The 17,225-nt window shown below is 46.8% G+C and overlaps 1 protein-coding gene and 1 pseudogene across 1 annotated transcript; one reads left to right on the top strand and one right to left on the bottom strand.

The window, feature by feature from the left end:
* Positions 1 to 14: 14 nt before the first annotated feature.
* On the bottom strand, positions 15 to 736 carry LOC127331213 (RING-H2 finger protein ATL66). Its single transcript, XM_051357286.2, has one exon. It carries the CDS (start codon positions 614 to 616, stop codon positions 269 to 271), a length of 348 nt encoding a protein of 115 aa, XP_051213246.1. The 5' UTR covers positions 617 to 736; the 3' UTR covers positions 15 to 268.
* A 3,589-nt stretch (positions 737 to 4,325) lies between these two features.
* Positions 4,326 to 13,266, top strand: LOC139835397 (uncharacterized; annotated as a pseudogene).
* The last annotated feature ends 3,959 nt before the right edge of the window (positions 13,267 to 17,225 follow it).

Here is a 17,225-nt window from a genome sequence, read left to right on the forward strand (position 1 = left end):
CCAACTTTACAGTGTTGAATATAGCATGCACTGCACATGTATTGAAAATAATAATAGAAGATCAAGCTTGTTATTTACACCCACATTTCTTAAATTTTGAGTACAAAACTACCCGCAATAATCCATTGGCAAAAGGAGGCGGAAGTACGTACGTACAAGCATTCGCTATCTAATTAAGACACAGTAAGACCTCTATGTCATCGATCGATCGTGACGAAAGAAGAAAACGCGCGCGAGGAAGGCAGAAGAGACAGTTTAATTTCACGTATCAGAATCCTGGGACGAGCATGGTGGAGAACCAGATGACGAGGTCGTCGGCGAGCTGGTCGCCGCCGGCGTGCTTTGCCGCCGCAGCTGGCCTGTTAGCATCGGGGAGTACTTGCACCCGGCAGAGCGGGCAGGTGCGCTTGCACAGCGCGAGCCACCGGTCGACGCAGTCGCGGTGGAACGCGTGCCGGCAGGGCTGCAGCCGCCGCGTGGCCTCGCCGGCCCGGATCCTCGACAGGCACACGCAGCACTCGCCGCCGCCGCTGTCCTCGAGCCGCTTTGCCTCCGACGAGGACGATGGTATCTTGATGCACATCATCTTGGAGATGTATGAGAGGAGATAGCTCATGGTGTGGTTCGTGAACGGCAGCTTCCAGGATCGAGTAAGAGTTGGTGTTGGGTAGATGATGAGGATATGTAATGTGCCGCCGTTGCTGTCTTAGGTGGTCAGGCGTCAGGAGGTGCAAGCGCTTTGGCTTTGTTGGTGAGGGTGGTTGCCACTATATAATCGGAGTGTGTTGGGAGATCTCCGTTGGAAGGTACACCTACATTTCAGCTTTATTTAGCACACCAAACCCTGGACGAAGCAGCTGATTTCTGCGCACAAAACATGAACGTACGCACGGCGGGGAACATGTCGTTCTCACCGAAGAAAACAGTATATGTAGGGGGGAGGCATTTCTGCTCACGGGCACACATGAGCTCGTTTTGTGGACCATTCATTTTGTCTAGAGCTGTGGACCCATGCAATTCTTTATTTGAAATATGGATTGCAAAACCGTATGGGAGTAGTCTCTGCCAGCGGAGTACGGTGGGCAGATTTGACGGTTAGTGCGAGGGACCTTTGTGACGGTGTAAGTGCAGCTGGACCTATGGTACAGATGGCCATGTGTTGCGCCCACGACCTACTGTTGTTGCTCATGCCATGACCGACCCACCCCGAGCCCGACGATGTCCCTGCCCTGCCACCGTACGCACCGATGGCCGCCTCGCCAAGCTTTTGTCTATAGAATCGCTCTTGATGGATGCGATGCCCATGCAGTTGCTAGCTACGCTAGCTCATTCTATAAGCTAACTTTGCCTGGGGCACGAGCTACTCAAGCAAGCTCACTTTCAGTCTCGCCTTGTACTAGCCCGGACGAAGAATTTCCAAGCTTCCACTCCGAGACATCTGCGCGCGACAGCGCCAAGAGCAACCTTGGCCCGACCGACGCCAGAATCATCGACGCCGGCCCTAACCATGACATGCTCCTCCGCACCAGCGACCATCTCTGCGCCTAGCCAGCTCCCTCAACCTCCAGCTGCTACTTCTTTGCATGCCCAGCTCGCAGCCGACCCAGCCACTAGCCTTGAGTTGGGCTTGGTCGAGACGCTGGCTGTCAACAGTGTGCTGTTCCTCCACGAGCTCTTACAACACGGCGAGATCTCGGGTCCTTGACCTTGAGGTGGGTTCGTTTGACGACCTGCTGGCTTCGGCGGCCTTGGACTTCGACTTCTATTCAGCGGCGTTCGATGCCTTGTAGGACATGGTGCCGCCAGCAGCGTGGAGCGGCTGTTGATGGAGCCGGAGATCCTCAACACGGTGATTGATGCAGTGGTGGCCCGGGCCTTGTGACGGTGGAGGGAGGCCCTGCTGCTTCAAGGCGTGGGCTGCCGACGCTCACGGACTGACCGAGGAGCACATTCGCAGCAGCTACAGCTGCACTACCTATCGGAGGTGTACGCCGTTGAAAGAAAAAGGCCAGCAGCACCGTGTTTTCTCCCTTCTGTACCGACTATAGCAGAACAATAAATATAGGAGTAGAGGTGGGCCCCGGTGCTGCAGACCCCATCTTTTAAAATCAATATGCAATGATGAATACAACTCAAGTACCACCTATCTGAGAGGAACGAGTGGTCTAGAAAACGAGACCATTTGTGCTCGTGATCAGAATAGCATTTTCGTATATGTAGAATGAACAAACACTAGGTGACGTGTTCATTTCTCTTAAAAATAGCCTGATATATATTGCTCGGCTACCCAGGTTTCGCCCCTCTCGGTGGAGTAAAGACCTACTCTTACTTGATTCTATTGTTGCTTATATAATTACAGTATTGTTGGAGGTGTAGATGGAAGCTATGGAGGCTAAAAGGATTAATGAATGTCTGGTCTGCGTGATCCTGACCAAACCTTATACAGATGACTTGGTCTAGGGTTTTAAATTATTCGAGCGGGTCATTGAAAGCCTAATCGACCACCACGCCATTGATTCCTTTGCTTGTTCTCCACGATGATCTTGCTGGATCGACAGGTCTTCTGCGTTGTGTTGGGCCTTGGCTAGGAGGCTCCTCGAGGTAGCGACTAGATTGCACCCCGGTATTCCCTCGTCAACTAGAAATAAATGTTTGCCTTCCTTTCCTCATGGAGACAAAGATGTAACCAAGAGATACTATAAATTTTCTTCTTTTGTGTATGTTTAACTTCATTTGTGTATTTGTCGCAAATGTATGTATACATACGATGTATCATATATTCATATGTGCAATATAATTGAGATATAGTATTGTATTTGCATGAATGATGTAAGTTAGGCATACATCTGCTACTATCATAATTCTGCAGGTACAACCATAGTTTAAAAAATCGGATCGATGACCGAACTGGCGAGGCTCTCGATTCATGGTTCACTAACCGATGGTTCACTCATTTCAATAGTTGGCTGGTAATTAAAATTTAATTATTATTTTTATATAATAAATAAATATCATGTAAAATAGGTAAACTTTCATTTAATAATCACAAATTTAGAATGGAATAGGTGGTTGCCACATAGAAGAGAAGCACATGCACTCAACCTCCATACCTAGGTTCGATTCCTAGGCTCCTCGCGCCAGCTCATTTTTTTGCCGCTCGCGAGCATATAAATATCTTCTAACCGGTTGGACCCGCTTCAAGTAGCCGGTTCGACCGCCTAACAGATCGGTGGGGCTGCCGATTCCAGTTCTTTCTTTGTTCGGTTCATTTCCTTGTCCGGTCTAATAATGATGTGTACACATAGAGAATAAATAATGAGCACAATTCTATTTTATCACATTATTAAACCGATGAATACACATCATAGACTCCTATATATATTTTTGGGAAAGAAACACATAAAATCTGTTGACGTGCTACAATTCGTATTTTCCACATCCCACAACCATATATCGTTCACACCATTCCAATTTTGGGACAATCCCAAACAGAAATAAATACATTAAATGAGATTATCTGTTGTACTAGTTGTCAATAGCTACCCACCTACCATTCACAAACTTCCTTTTCCTGTATCCATTTCAGATCTGAAAATATAGAAGGATGGGTTTTCACAGAGAGAAGAAAGGCGAGAGTTTGCAAAGATTTATGTAGGAATGAAGGAATCGTCAATCACAGACGAAGTAATGGAAGCAAAAGTACCGAAGGGTTTCAAGGAGAACGTGAAAGAGCATGTGGAGCAGACACCAAATTGGTTCCACGATGGCTGGGTCATGGAAGTCAAAGCGCCCGCTCATTCCATTTCCCCTCGCGGGCATAGAAATCTTCTGACCGGTTGGACCAGCCTCTAGTTTCATTTGGTTTGGGTGAAAACCGGCGGTTTGACCACCTAACAGACCACTATAGGTGCCGATTTCAGTTTTTTCCCTTGTTCGATTCATTTCCTTGTGCGGTCTAGTGATGATGACGTTGGGAATAAATAGTTAGCACAATTCTATTTGATCACATTATTAAACCGATGAATACAAATCATAGACTCCTATATTTATTTTTGGAAAGAAGCACAAATAAAATCTTTTAACATGCTACAACTAGTATTTTCCGCATCCCACAACCATATATCGTTCACACCCTTCCAATTTTGAGACACTCCCAAATAGAAATAACCACATTAAATGAGATTATCTGTTGTACTAGCTGTCAATAGCTACCCACCTACCATTGACAAACTTCTTTTTCCCGTGCCTATTTTAGATCTGAAAGTATAGAAGGACGGGTTTTCATATAGAGAAGAAAGGCGAGAGTTTCAGATATTTATGTACAAATGAGGAACTTGTTGATCAGAGACGAAGGAATGGAAGAAAAAGTACCGGAGGATGTCAAGTAGAACGTGAAAGAAGACATGGAGCAGACACCAGATTGGCTCCCCGATGGCTGGGTCATGAAAGTCAAACATGGTGAGGACGGCGCCCTCTACCAGGTATGTTCTACACCAATCATGTACAAGAAGATGCTTAGATGCATACTAGTACAAGATTTAGCACTTGAACATCTCTATTGATTTCTTTTATGTTTTTATATTTTATTTTGAGATATGTGATTAATTTTTCTCTGTAGTATTTCGTTTCTCCCATATCAAGGTCCGAATTCAGGATGAAGGCGGAGGTTCTGAACTACCTTTTCTCCGAGATGGATGAACACTGGATACAATCTAAGGAGAAAGCTGCATGTAGCAGCATGCTTCCTGTACGTTTTTCTTAGTGTGGGGTTAAGTCATTAAGTATTTTGGTATTATACCAATATCTATAACCAATATATGGGTTGTGCTACTGTGATAATATGCAGAAGGCGCATGAATGGCTTCCAAAGGGATGGTTTGTTGAGATTAGAGCAGGGGGAGAGAATATGGACAAGATGTTCAAGGTAATTATTTTTTACCTTCACCGTATCATGTCCCGAACTAACCTTATAAAGTTAACTAGTAAGGCCATGTACATCATGTGCGCATCAGGAGGGAGTGGGAGACTTAGCTTGGACGCCAATGTCTAATCCAAGTCAATGGACCATTAAGTTTGGCACTTTGGGCGGTCCAATATGGAACTAACGGTCGGACATGGGGTGAAAAGTAGCCGCAAGGTCATCCATAAACATTGAGCGAGTTCAAAGGAAAAAAACTCTTAAGGTCCCGACCCGGACACAAGCAATAGAAATTGGCAATTTCTCTATCCTTTCTCCTTGGCATGCGGATTTGTGACAGGAGTCATTTCTCTATAGCAACCTCATGGAAGTGCCGTAGACTGATTTCAAGGGATGAAGACACGAAACAAAACAGAGGGATCCCGGATCAAGGGTCTTCCATGACCCCAAGGTCGATGTCGAGAAAGCACCACACCCGACGCTAAGCAAGTATGCGTGATGAGAAAGAAATGCTCAATGGAGAGAGGTCCATGCATGGCTGCATGCCTGATTTGGTGGCACCCTAGTCATTGTAGTCATTAGGAATAGAATACCCAAACCACGACCGGGGGGGGGGGGGGGGTCACCTTACATGGCCACACGCCTAGCACCGAGCTGACCATGACCAGGCACGCACAGATCTGAACTTAGCTCTACTGCAGCTGATGGCGACACGATCTTCATAGCTAGTTCTTCTAGAGGGGGAGATAAGAAGAGGAATTGCAAGAAAGACGACGAGAGGGAGACGGTGCAGGGAAGAAGAAGAGGAGTTGAATGAATTGGGATTTTTTTTCTAAGAAGAAGAGAAATCAGATGAATTGTGATTTTCTAGAGCACGGTCGTACGTGAGGGCGGTTAGGAAAAAGAGCACTCTAGCTAGTGGGCTCCACCTTGAGGACCAAATAATCTTATGCATTGTGTCAGTTTAAGGTCACCATGGCATTAAGAGTGGTCCCAGCTTATTGTAACCAAGTTGGACATGCCATTGGTCTATTTTCTCCATGCGACGTGAATCGATGAAGCCAAAAGGTGCCACCAACCGGGAAGTTTCTCATGTCACTACTAGGGAAAAGCCTATAGGTGGAGGCAAGTGGTGCCGGCGCACCACCTTGGACATGCGCCGGTGGAAAGGATTGCCGGCGCACCACTTTTCAGCCGCGCCGGCGATGAAGGACTACTGCCGGCGCACCTCGGGGAAAGACTCGCCGGCGCTATTTCCTGGCATGGCCCCGGCCGATTCGGGCCAGGCCCAAGAATCATTGCCGGCGCACCGGCCCAGTGGTGCGCCGGTGGAAAATTTGCTATTGCCGGCGCATCCCTGGGCCGGTGCGCCGCAATGATTCTTGGGCACGGCCCGAGGTGATATAGCCGAAAGGGTATGTGCTGCCGGCGCACTAGCCCAGGTGCGCGCGATAACCTGGGCGATTATTTCTGCTCAACAACCACTCCCCACTACTACCACTCCACTCCTCCACACAAACCCGAGCCTTCTCCCAACCCAGCTCATTTTTGCCCATTTCTATCCCCAATTTCACCAATTTGACCAAACAAAATCATATTTTTTGAGCAAATCTTCCCTTCCTACATGCATCTCCCACATCCCCCTATGTAGATCTAGATCTACTATCCCGCATTGACCGCTCAATCTAGATCTAGATCTAGAAAGTCGGCTTCCATACGCCATTGTCGCGGCGCGTCGTCTCGATCTTATCGACGAATATATCAAACAAATAGGTGATTAATGAACAAATTAAGGAATGAAATCGATGTATGTTGGACATTTGAAGAAAAGCTCTCGTGTGTGGCATATATATATGTTGTGCTTGTGCTTGTGTGTGTGTTGGCGTTGAAAATGAGTTGCCAACGTTGCGCCGAAATGTTGATTCTTCAAGTTTTCGTTTCGGCACATTTCTGGCGCTCCTATGTCCTACCGTGTAGGAAGGTCATGCCGAAATTTTCCGTGAAAACTACCGACGGATGCATGGTTCTAATGAATTATGTAATCTTACCATGCAGGCGATAATGGTTATCGAGATGAGTGAAAGCATCGTGATGAGATATCTGAAACACGCGATCATCGACATGTATGAAAATAACCGCACGGAGGTATTGTGTCCGTGCCGGAGATGCAAACGAGGGAAATGGTTTGACCCGTATTCAGGCAAATTGCAGGGGCACCTGCTCACTAATGGTTTCATGCATGGACACACTCTTTGCCGGCGAAGCTTGGGTGGTGCGCCGGCAGTAGCTGACATATCGCCGGCGCACTACCTGGTGCGCCGGCAGTGTCCATTTATCACCGGCGCGTTCGCACCGGCGGGCTCGTGGTGCGCCGGCAATGGGCGTTTTAGGTGCGCCGGCAATGGGCCTTTTCCTAGTAGTGTGTGGTGTACCGTCAAGTGATGGGAGGATGTGCACTTCTATGCTTTTTTTCATTTTGTGATATTTTTCTTGTAAGTGTCTGGAAAAGCGTCGCGATTGGTTGGACATGCCCTAATATACATGCACATACTAAAAACTTTGCAATTTTTAAGACAAGCATGTGATTTCCAGTGGGACATGCATGCCCTGGAATGTGGCGTGTAATTAGAGCATCACTAGCAGTACCCATAAAACATGAACCCTTAAAACCTGTTTACAGGTTGAGAAAAATGCATATTGAGGGCCGAAAACTGCAGGCACATATCAAGCACAAATATTCTGTTATACGGGTTGGGTTTGAGGGCACTGATCTGCCCCGCTGTTTTCATCCCTCAAAATGACAGCAACACACAATGAGCATCACTAGCAAAACACCATAAACCGTGAAACAAACTTGCAATGAGTATAAATGGTGCATGATTTATAGTTTTACATCGCATAATCATAACATGCTCCTTCTCCTCGGCACCACCACCAAAATGTTGAACCTCGGCACCACGACCACCACCAAGAACGCATGCAAACATCAAGCATCGGTGGAGTTGTCCACACCTCCATCGCCACCACCACTCATAGGATACTCACCTTGGAGAGTAGATGACGCACCACCAACATGCAGTAGCCACTTTCTCTCCATGATGTCCGCCTTGGTCTCATTCCCCCCACGTCACTTGGTCTTCATCCATGTCCTTACTTGACATCATCATGTGCTCCTTCTCCTCGGATATGAGCTCCTTCCATGCTTTGGCATCTTTGATCTTGATCATCCTCTCCTCCAAGTCGGCCTTGCGCTCGGCATCTTCTCGCCGAGGTTCCAACTGTGCAAGTTTCACCTCTTTCTTCTCAGTGATAATGAGCTTTGTCTCCAATGTTTTTATTGTCAATGTCTCGTTTGCCTTGGTCATTTGTTTAATCTTATCCCTCAAGCTTGTTGCCTCCGCTTCCATCTTCATCCTTTCATTTGCCTTCTTATTTCCCTCCGGCTTGGCATGGTTCCTTCCTTCTTCGTCACTATCATCCATTTTAACATATCTGATTTCTTCGGTGCGGTTTCTTGATCCCTCAGTTTCCACATGTTAAGATTTCGAAGCAATGCCCAACAATGCTTAAATGGGAAGGATTTACCCTCGGAACCGGCCATGTCCTTGTACCGCATGTCGGCAAATGTTTCTTAACATAGCATAAACGGAAGCATATCATAATCAAAACCATAGCACAATCAACAACTAAGCATGATCTAAAAATGAGATGTTAAATGTACTCACATAATCACTCTCAACGCAGCCACTAGGTGGTTGCGACCTCACTTTGTCCATATCCGCACACCAACGAGCACAAGCAGGTTTCATCAACGCCCACCGGAATGGAAGCGATCAATATGTCAGTCTTGGGTTTCAACTTGCAATACTTGTCCTCAATGCTTTGCCAATAGAGTTTCCCGGTTTGATTCATGTCGGTTACCGCATCCAACCCCACTTGCGACTAAGCACGAACCAAAAGGACATCTTCTAGCTCGGTGTAGTTCAACGAGTGGACTGTGGGCCTTTGAGAACCCGTATCCTCTTGAATCACTTCGAACACTCCCTCCTCGATCTTGGTAACATCTTCATTGTGTGCCTCCTCATCATCGTCCGCCTCCTCCTCGTCACCGTGGAAGCCGAATGAATCAAGGGGAGGAGCCCCAATGTTCACCTCCGCTCGATGAGCAAGCCCAAGTACGAAGACGTGGGGACTGACATATCGTCAAACACGTCATTCGCGCCCGCAACATTGGGATCCGGAGGCGCAGACTCCATTTTGGCACCAACGATGGTTTGGGGCGGTGACGGGACGGCTTCAGCACAGGGACAGGGGGCACCGCCGGCGCAGCAGTCGCCGTCGTGGCTACCGGGTGGGTGCCCGCCCTCCGCCTCTTCTGCCTAACTTGGGTCGTGGAGACCATCGCCACGACATCGGCGTTGGTCGGGGTAGCTCCCATGGTAGGGTCCGCGGCGATCGGCGGAGCAGCGGCGGCTACGCGGGTCGGCGGAGGCGGGGGATGCTCCATGGAGCGCATCGGCGGAGCTGTGGCAGTCGGCGGAGCAGCGGCGGTGTGTCGAAGAAGGAGGAGGTGAAATTTCAGACGCGCACAAAGCAAAGGGAAAGTACGGGTGGCCTATAGTTTGGCCTCCCAACCCCCACTAGTACAGGTTGAGCCTCAGATCTGAGCCAAACCCTAAGAAAAGTTTACAGGTTTGAAGATTTGAGGGTACTGGTCTGCGCCATTTATAGGCTCAAAACCGTAAAAAGGGTTATTATAAGTGTTCGGCGTTTTTAAGGGTACTGCTAGTGATGCTCTTAGGGTCCAACAAGTTTGTTTCATAAGGTGCCAATGTATAGTATCATTAGAGTATTCATCATAAGTATTTTTTTGTAATATACATATCTTCATAACTACTTATTTGTTTGCGTGAGTATCTAATCCATTTATTGGATTTTTATCATCTCATAGCAAAAAATATTAAACTCATCTTTGATGGTAAGCATGGTTTAATTAGTGTACAGAGTGAAACTCCGGGAAAAGTTTGCAATCAAACCGAATCATCTCTCTGGTAGACTCCTAACTCAAGTCATACTTATTATCTATAATTGCCTACTAAGGCGATGGATGATTGCCACTGGTTCATGCAGGGCCGGCCCGCGGGGGGGGGGAGGGGCGGCCGCCCCGGGCCCCAGATGCAAAGGGGGCCCCAGCTACCTGGCCTCCAGGCTTCAGCGGCAGAGAATCTGATGTGGTGGCGCCATTAGAGCCGGTCTGAAGGTCGTATTTCAGCAAGACGAAGGAAGACAAACAATGAAGCGTTACCTTCTACTTGGGCCATTTTTTTCGTTGGTTAGACTGGGCTTTATCTATACCTACTAATAAAGGAAGGAAGGTTTCTCCCCTATTTTTTCGTCCGTTTTTACATTGCCTCCAATTTTCAGTGGTAATTACGGTGGCTGCCACCGCACAAAGGAAATAACGATTCGCTTGATTGGCTTGGTTCGTCAACCCTGGTCTAAGTCCAACACGCCTGACGGCCTGACCTCCACTCGATCCCCTCGCTCCTTTATCCTCCGAGCAGAGGCGACGGACGGCGCGCCAGCCGGAAAGACGCCCTGAGGCGACCATCCTGCTCCAGATCAGCGTCAAGTTCCTTCTCAGAATCCGTCTCTCCTCCTTTTACTGAGACGAGAACAGCGCCTCGCGCGCGGCAAGCCCAGATCTCCGCAGTGACCTTCTCAAAATCGGTCTCCTCCTTAACCGAGGCGGGGCACAAAGCACGAGTGAGACAGGAGTTGCGCCGGCGGCGGCGATTTCTGGTGGAAGTGGCGGAATAAGGTGATGGATTTGGGGATGGAAGATTCACATAGAGTGGAGCGGGCGATGGGCAGAGTTCGTCATGATTTTCGCCGCGTGGAAGAACCTGGCTTATGCGAGGAGATGCCAGCCCTACGGACTCCCAATCGACGAGGTACGAGAAGAAGCAGGGTGGAGGGGACTCAGGCGAGGCCATCGAAGGAGCGCAGCTCCGTGTCTGTGTTCCCGTAGATGGCAGCCAGTTCGACGGACTACCAGTGGGCGAGGTCAGACACATCGAGTGTGCTTAATCCTTTGTGTGTTGCGCTCTCTCTCTAGGTTCCATGCCCAATTGATTGAAGTCATTTTGGGTTCTGGCGTCTTCTCCGACTATGAACACCAACAGCTATAGGAGCAGTGAAAATTCAGGTAAAATTGATGTTTAATCATATAAGCTGAACACTAATGTTGTTTAGAGGCTGGCTGTTCCGGGTTTGCTAGCTAGCTGAATCTTTGCAGTATTGCCTTTTGTTTGAAGCCACCCTCCACTTCTCTTGGTCTGAGAAATTGACGTACAAGCTTCAACTATATCAACAGGCTAGCAGGTGGCAGTTTTAGTATTACGCACGATTGATTATAAAAACATATTCTGAGATATTTTGATGGTAGTTGTGTTACTATGAAATAATTTTATGTGAAAATCAATCCGCGGCAACGCGCGGGCATATGTCCTAGTTTACCCTAAAGTGGGATAAAACCGGTGGGCTAAACCACAGCTACAAAGCCGACCCAGGCATGCTGCATACTATTGATACATCTTTTCTTTTGGTTCCATCGAGCTCTGATTGCTCAGATGTCTCATTACTTTTTAATTTTTGGATACGGTCAATGGCAACAAAGCACGTCCAACCCTACTGTTGTGCAAAAAGTGCCAGCCATGGTACATCGCTTCAGATCAGGGTATATTTACCTACGGGTCGCGGCGTGGTTTGGCTATTTCTTGGACAAGAGCGGAGATGACTCATTTTCAATTCAACATTATTCCATGACTCCTATTTAAAATTTGAAATCCTATCGCCGACCTTTACGCGGCCACGCCAAGATGCGAGAAGCCAAGTGATCCATCCAAGGTAATCATAAGTGTCTTCAAATCCCAAAATATTCAAAAACAAAAATTAAGACAATACATAGAAGTTATTTGTCGTCAACATTCCTTTTCGTAACATTTTATATACACCTAAAATCACTTTAATATTTGTACTAAGGGGCCCAATTTCTAGTTTCACCCCGAGCCCTCGAAATCTCAGGACCGGGCCTGGGTTCATTGAGTGTGCATATATAGAACATGGGGGAATGTGAACCCATATTTTAAAAAGTTCCGTTTGTGATATCAAAACATGTTTTAAAAATCGAAACACAAAATGATTTCCCAGATGATCTCAAATATGTGCCCTGGACATGAGTTTCGTGACGAAAAAACTTTTTATTTTGTCTCGGCAAAAAAGTGAAATTTTGCCGGGCTATATAGCAGTATATATGTGACGTATTTTGTCTTTTTTAGATTCTGAAATAAAAAAGTGGTTTCTCCGCGAAAACTTTCTACGCATACATGAAACATGCGTACGTACCCGGATATTTTTATTTCAAATTTTTTTAACATTTAGAAAATACATTTCCAACTAGGGTTCACATGCACCCATGTTCAAACCGGACTTTTCCCTGGTTCTTGGAGCTTTCTCCATGTGAGATAACATTATAAGTGTAGATGAATTTATGTGAAATTAAGTAAGCGTTACATGTTTATTAGGCTAACAATCATGGGCTATATGAGAAAGACAACATATATACATGCATGCCATGGAAAAGGCTAAGGCCAAAAGTCAACAATAAAATTTACTGGCACCATACATCAATTTTGATCAGTATATAATATTGTGTGCATATTTTTCGCAGTTTTATGTTCACCCTGCAATGGGAGTACGTTTATTCTCTAAAGAAGATGTACTACTCTATGTTAAGGAAATGAAGATCACTGAGTGCAATACAGATGGACAATGCGACATGAACTCTCAAGATAATGTATTTCTTACTTTTCATTATCTCTGCTAATGATTTGACATTCTGAGACTAATTTGTATCCTTATATTGTAGCTTCTAGCCTTGCTGGAATTCAACCCATCTCTGTTGCCCCAAGGATGGGTCAAAGAAATAGCATACAGAAAAACAAAGTACGGAATAAGGACAGATATGGTAAACACAAAGTGAAAACAAAAATCATTGTGTTTTGGTTGAATTTTGTTTGACATTCTAATCATTACTAAAAATTGTGCGCAGTACTACACGGATCCTGTTAGCCAATATGTCTTTCGTACTCGGAGGTCGGCACTTCGCTATCTTGAAACCGGAAAAGTCACAAAACGCCAGTTTATTCAAAATACAAGTGTTCATGACTTGTACTCTTTTGAAAAATCTGCTGATCTGGTAATTGACATTCCATTCTATATTATACTAGTAATTTTGCTTACCATGGTGCTTCTTCCTATAGTTACGTTTTCCTTATAAGGACTGACATGTATGTATTAGACTAACTGGGCATGGAACATTGTTTGTTTGCATTGCTAGTGTGCCTATTCTTTCACAATAACTTTGAAGAGCTTGCTGAACTTGAAACAAGCCCAGAGGATACTAAGCGTGTATTGCTTATTTTCAACCATACATATTAAACTTGTGTTGGTTTATAACAACAACACAGTTTTACTGCCTATGTTTCTTACACAATTACAAACAAACGGATTTCTTTAACATTAATAAGGTTTCCATTTTTTCTCAATGAAATTATTTTGCGTACAGATATTTGATACTATATATATTGCATATATTCACCTAATTATTTTGCAGCATGAGTATTTGCACAAGAGACTAACAAACAATTGGAAGGATGCTAAAACACCTACATTTTTTAAAAAACCTAGAGGATCAGCACCAAGGGAGAAAATAAACTGCAATGGGAGAACATCATATAGCAGTAAGTTTCTCGATTATCGGAGCTATGGTAACATTTTCTATCTGTACATATGTTGCGAATATTCTCTTCTTTGGGTTCTTCCATCTGGGCTAGCTCTATTAATACGTTCTCGTATTACTGAGGATATACATAAATTAACCCCATGACATCAGAACATATGTTGCTACATAAATATTGCCATCAACAAATAAGTACCTCAAGCGCACTACTATACTTATTATATTGAATCATCTGCTTTATGTGTTATTGTGTTGGCTAAAAAATTCAGTTTTTTGTTTCTTAATCTGTCTCGTGGTATTCATTAGTATATTAGTCTACTATACATCCATTTCCCACTTGAATATGTAATCAAATACGTGGTATTTGAATTAACCAATGCAAAAAAAAACAAATATTTGAGGCAAAGATACTATGTTCATGTCAAGTGGACAACTTGTACATACAATCAAGTTCTGAAAAAATGTTGATATTTTCATCCATATGAATCCATTTGCAAGCATCCATGTGTCTAGTTTTGAGCAGTAGAAAGCTGTGGGATGTCTTCTCTTGAAAAGACTATTAGTTGAATCTTTAAATCTTTCAAGACCACATTAACATAAATCTAATTTACCCTTCTATCGAACTACCTAATACTAGTGCACATAGCTTGCCCTTTTTTCGCAAAGAGAGAAAGAAATATGGATAAACGAGATTAATTTGGACAATTATGAAGTGCACAAGACTGTGATAGGTGTAGAGGATGTTAGAACATGCATGTATGCATGACCGTCATAATAAATGATATTTTTTGTAGGTATAGATGAGGACACCGACAGCGACACCTCTGCAAGCTCAGATTCACCGAATGAACACCAAAACATCAAGAAAAAAATCATGGAGACCAAAAGGGGACAATCAAGCTCCTCTAAGACTATGAAGCGTCCAAGAGGGAGACCACCCAAAGTGGTGAAAGAAAAACTCATGAAACACAAAGAAGGCTAGGACCAAAAGACAAAAATCAAGCAACATATTTTTTAAATTAAGCAATGGATGGTAGGACACATGAAGTGGGGGCACAGACCCTTGAAATCGCCAGTTGTAGTGTGAATTATTTTCATAACTTTCGTGAAAATGTAGACCTGGAGTTCGCTAGTAGTATCTTTTTGCTTTTTTTTTCGATAAAGGGAATATATTAATATCGAGAGATACCAATTACACCCAGCCTCTGCAACAACGCACCACCCTAATGGCACTACGGATGCACACAGCCAAAAAAAGAAAAAGAAAACTAAGAAACAAAAGTCCCGCTACAGTATCACCGACCTAACAACAGCAATACAACCACCACCATGACAACACCTGAATTGCAGACTCTCCAAAAAACGACGCCTCCAAGAAGGGAACAGTGCTCCAACACCGTCGTCGCCCGATCAAAGATCTTAGGTTTTCACCCTGAATATAGTCCCCACTCTCAAAACAATGCCTCCACTAAGGTCACTACCAGGCACAACCAGTTAAGGCCAGACCTTGGGTTTTCCCCCTGAAAGGTAGGACTCTGCGCTTCACATGTATTGTCGCCCCCACTTTCATACCGCTGCTGTGAAGCCCGGACACCAAGCAAGCCCCTCAACAGCGCGGAGACTTGAACCTCCCTTAGCTAGTCCTCCCCTCCGGTCTTCATGAAATTCTCTTCTTCCGACTTTCATCATGGATCCATAGTCACTTGATGTCAACACAGAAAAAGAGCTTCGCGCCGCTCCCTCCAGAACCAAACGGTCGGAATAAACGCATGGGTGCGCACGACCGAATACCTCCGATCCAGCAAACTCCAGACAAAGAACTGTTACATTCGCCGGCGGAGCCTTCCGGAACTCAACCCTCCGGCCAGATCACGAGTCCAGGCCTCCGGTAGGTCCTCCTCTTCACGCAAGAGAGGCCCTAGGACCGCCGCCTTTATTCAGGCCGGACCCCGATGTCGGCGACCATCCCGGGCTTCCATGCACATCCGTCTCACCGCCGGATGGCGATGATAGATCAAAAATCCACCACCACCAACCGCAGGCCGACCCTCTCCGGCGAAGAAGAGGCCACCTCCTCCGTCAAACCCAAGGCTGCTGCCCCGGGCGCCCTCGTGTCGCGGAAGATGCCCGAGATCGCCTCCACGCACCAACGAGAGGCGGGGGTGGATGGCATGGCGCAGACCGAGGGTCTGGCCGCCGCCCACCACCAACCCCTGCCGGAGTACTGCGGGAAGCCGACGAGAAGAGGGAGACCGCAGCGCCGCCCATCCCACCCGCCCTGACCGGTTCGCCAGGGGACAGCCGACGGGAGGAGGGCCGCCGCCGCCGTCGCCCGTCCCACGCGCGTCTTCTCCTCCAAGCATCGAGGAGGTGGGGATCCGGCCGCCGATCTCCACGCGGCGACGAGGAAGGGCCCCCGCCGCCGCCACGCCCCGAGGGACTTTGCCCCCGGCGGCGCTACCGGCGGCGGCGGCGGAGGGCAGGGTGCGGGAGGGTTAGGGTTGGGGGCGGCTGGGTTGGGGGCGGCTGTGTCTGTGTGCTGATATATTCAATCGATGCAGAGGTTGAGGCGTTGTCTCTCCTTATGTCCGCCAAGTATCTTTTTGCTTGGGCGAGACTTGATACTGAGGCAGCTATATATAGCAATCGGCTAATCCTTATGTCCTAAGACAGCCGACAGGTGATCCCCTGGGAGCCTTCTCACATACTGAATGCATTCTGCAATTCTAAATCAAGGCTTGACTCATGTCTTGAACAAGGTTCTATGATCATTGATTAATCCAGCAAACGTCACAGCAAGAAACTGCCAGCGGTTAGATGTTCTAAACATAATCGCGGTAATGCACCAAAGCTGGCCGTGCGCCTGTTGTCACGTTGAGACGGTCTTGGCCGTCCACCACTACGGGAAAGAGAGCCTTTGCCGTGCTCCACTTTGCACGGCAAAGAGGCCTATACGCACGGCAATGGCTTTGCCGTGCGTGCCCTCACGGCAAAGGTTGCCCGGCAACGTCCTCAACGGCAAAGCCATCTTTGCCGTGCGCGTTCAAGGAATGCACGGCAAAGGCCTTTGCCGTGTGTTGCCATCGATGCCGTGCGTTGCCGTCGATGCCGTGCGGCACTCCTTTGCCGTGCGGCAGGGAGGCTGCCATGCGCCACTTCTTTGCCGTGCGGCACAAATCTTTGCCGTGCGCCTGACATTGCCGTGCGCCTAGTCTCTGCCGTGCCATCTTCTTTGCCGTGCGCCCTCGCCCTTCGCTGGACGGCAAAGCCTCCTCCAGCCACACCCCAGGGGCTCCCAGGAGCACAGGTGAGCGACACGTGGCCCCTTTGCCGTGCGTGTGCGCAAAGTCCTTTGCCGTGTGCACACGCACGGAAAAGGGCCCTGTTTTTTTCATTTTTTTTGCTGTTTTTTGCTTATTCCCTGCATTTCAAATATAGCAATTGACAATAAAGCATATACACATATAATCTTCAACATAACATCACCAAACACTACGGGAACAC

The sequence above is a fragment of the Lolium perenne genome, chromosome 2 (genome assembly GCF_019359855.2).
Source record: "Lolium perenne isolate Kyuss_39 chromosome 2, Kyuss_2.0, whole genome shotgun sequence".
NCBI classification, from domain to species: domain Eukaryota; kingdom Viridiplantae; phylum Streptophyta; class Magnoliopsida; order Poales; family Poaceae; genus Lolium; species Lolium perenne.

Excerpts from the sequence above, each read along its gene's own strand:
- LOC127331213 (XM_051357286.2), bottom strand. The coding sequence starts at position 616 with ATGAGCTATCTCCTCTCATACATCTCCAAGATGATGTGCATCAAGATA.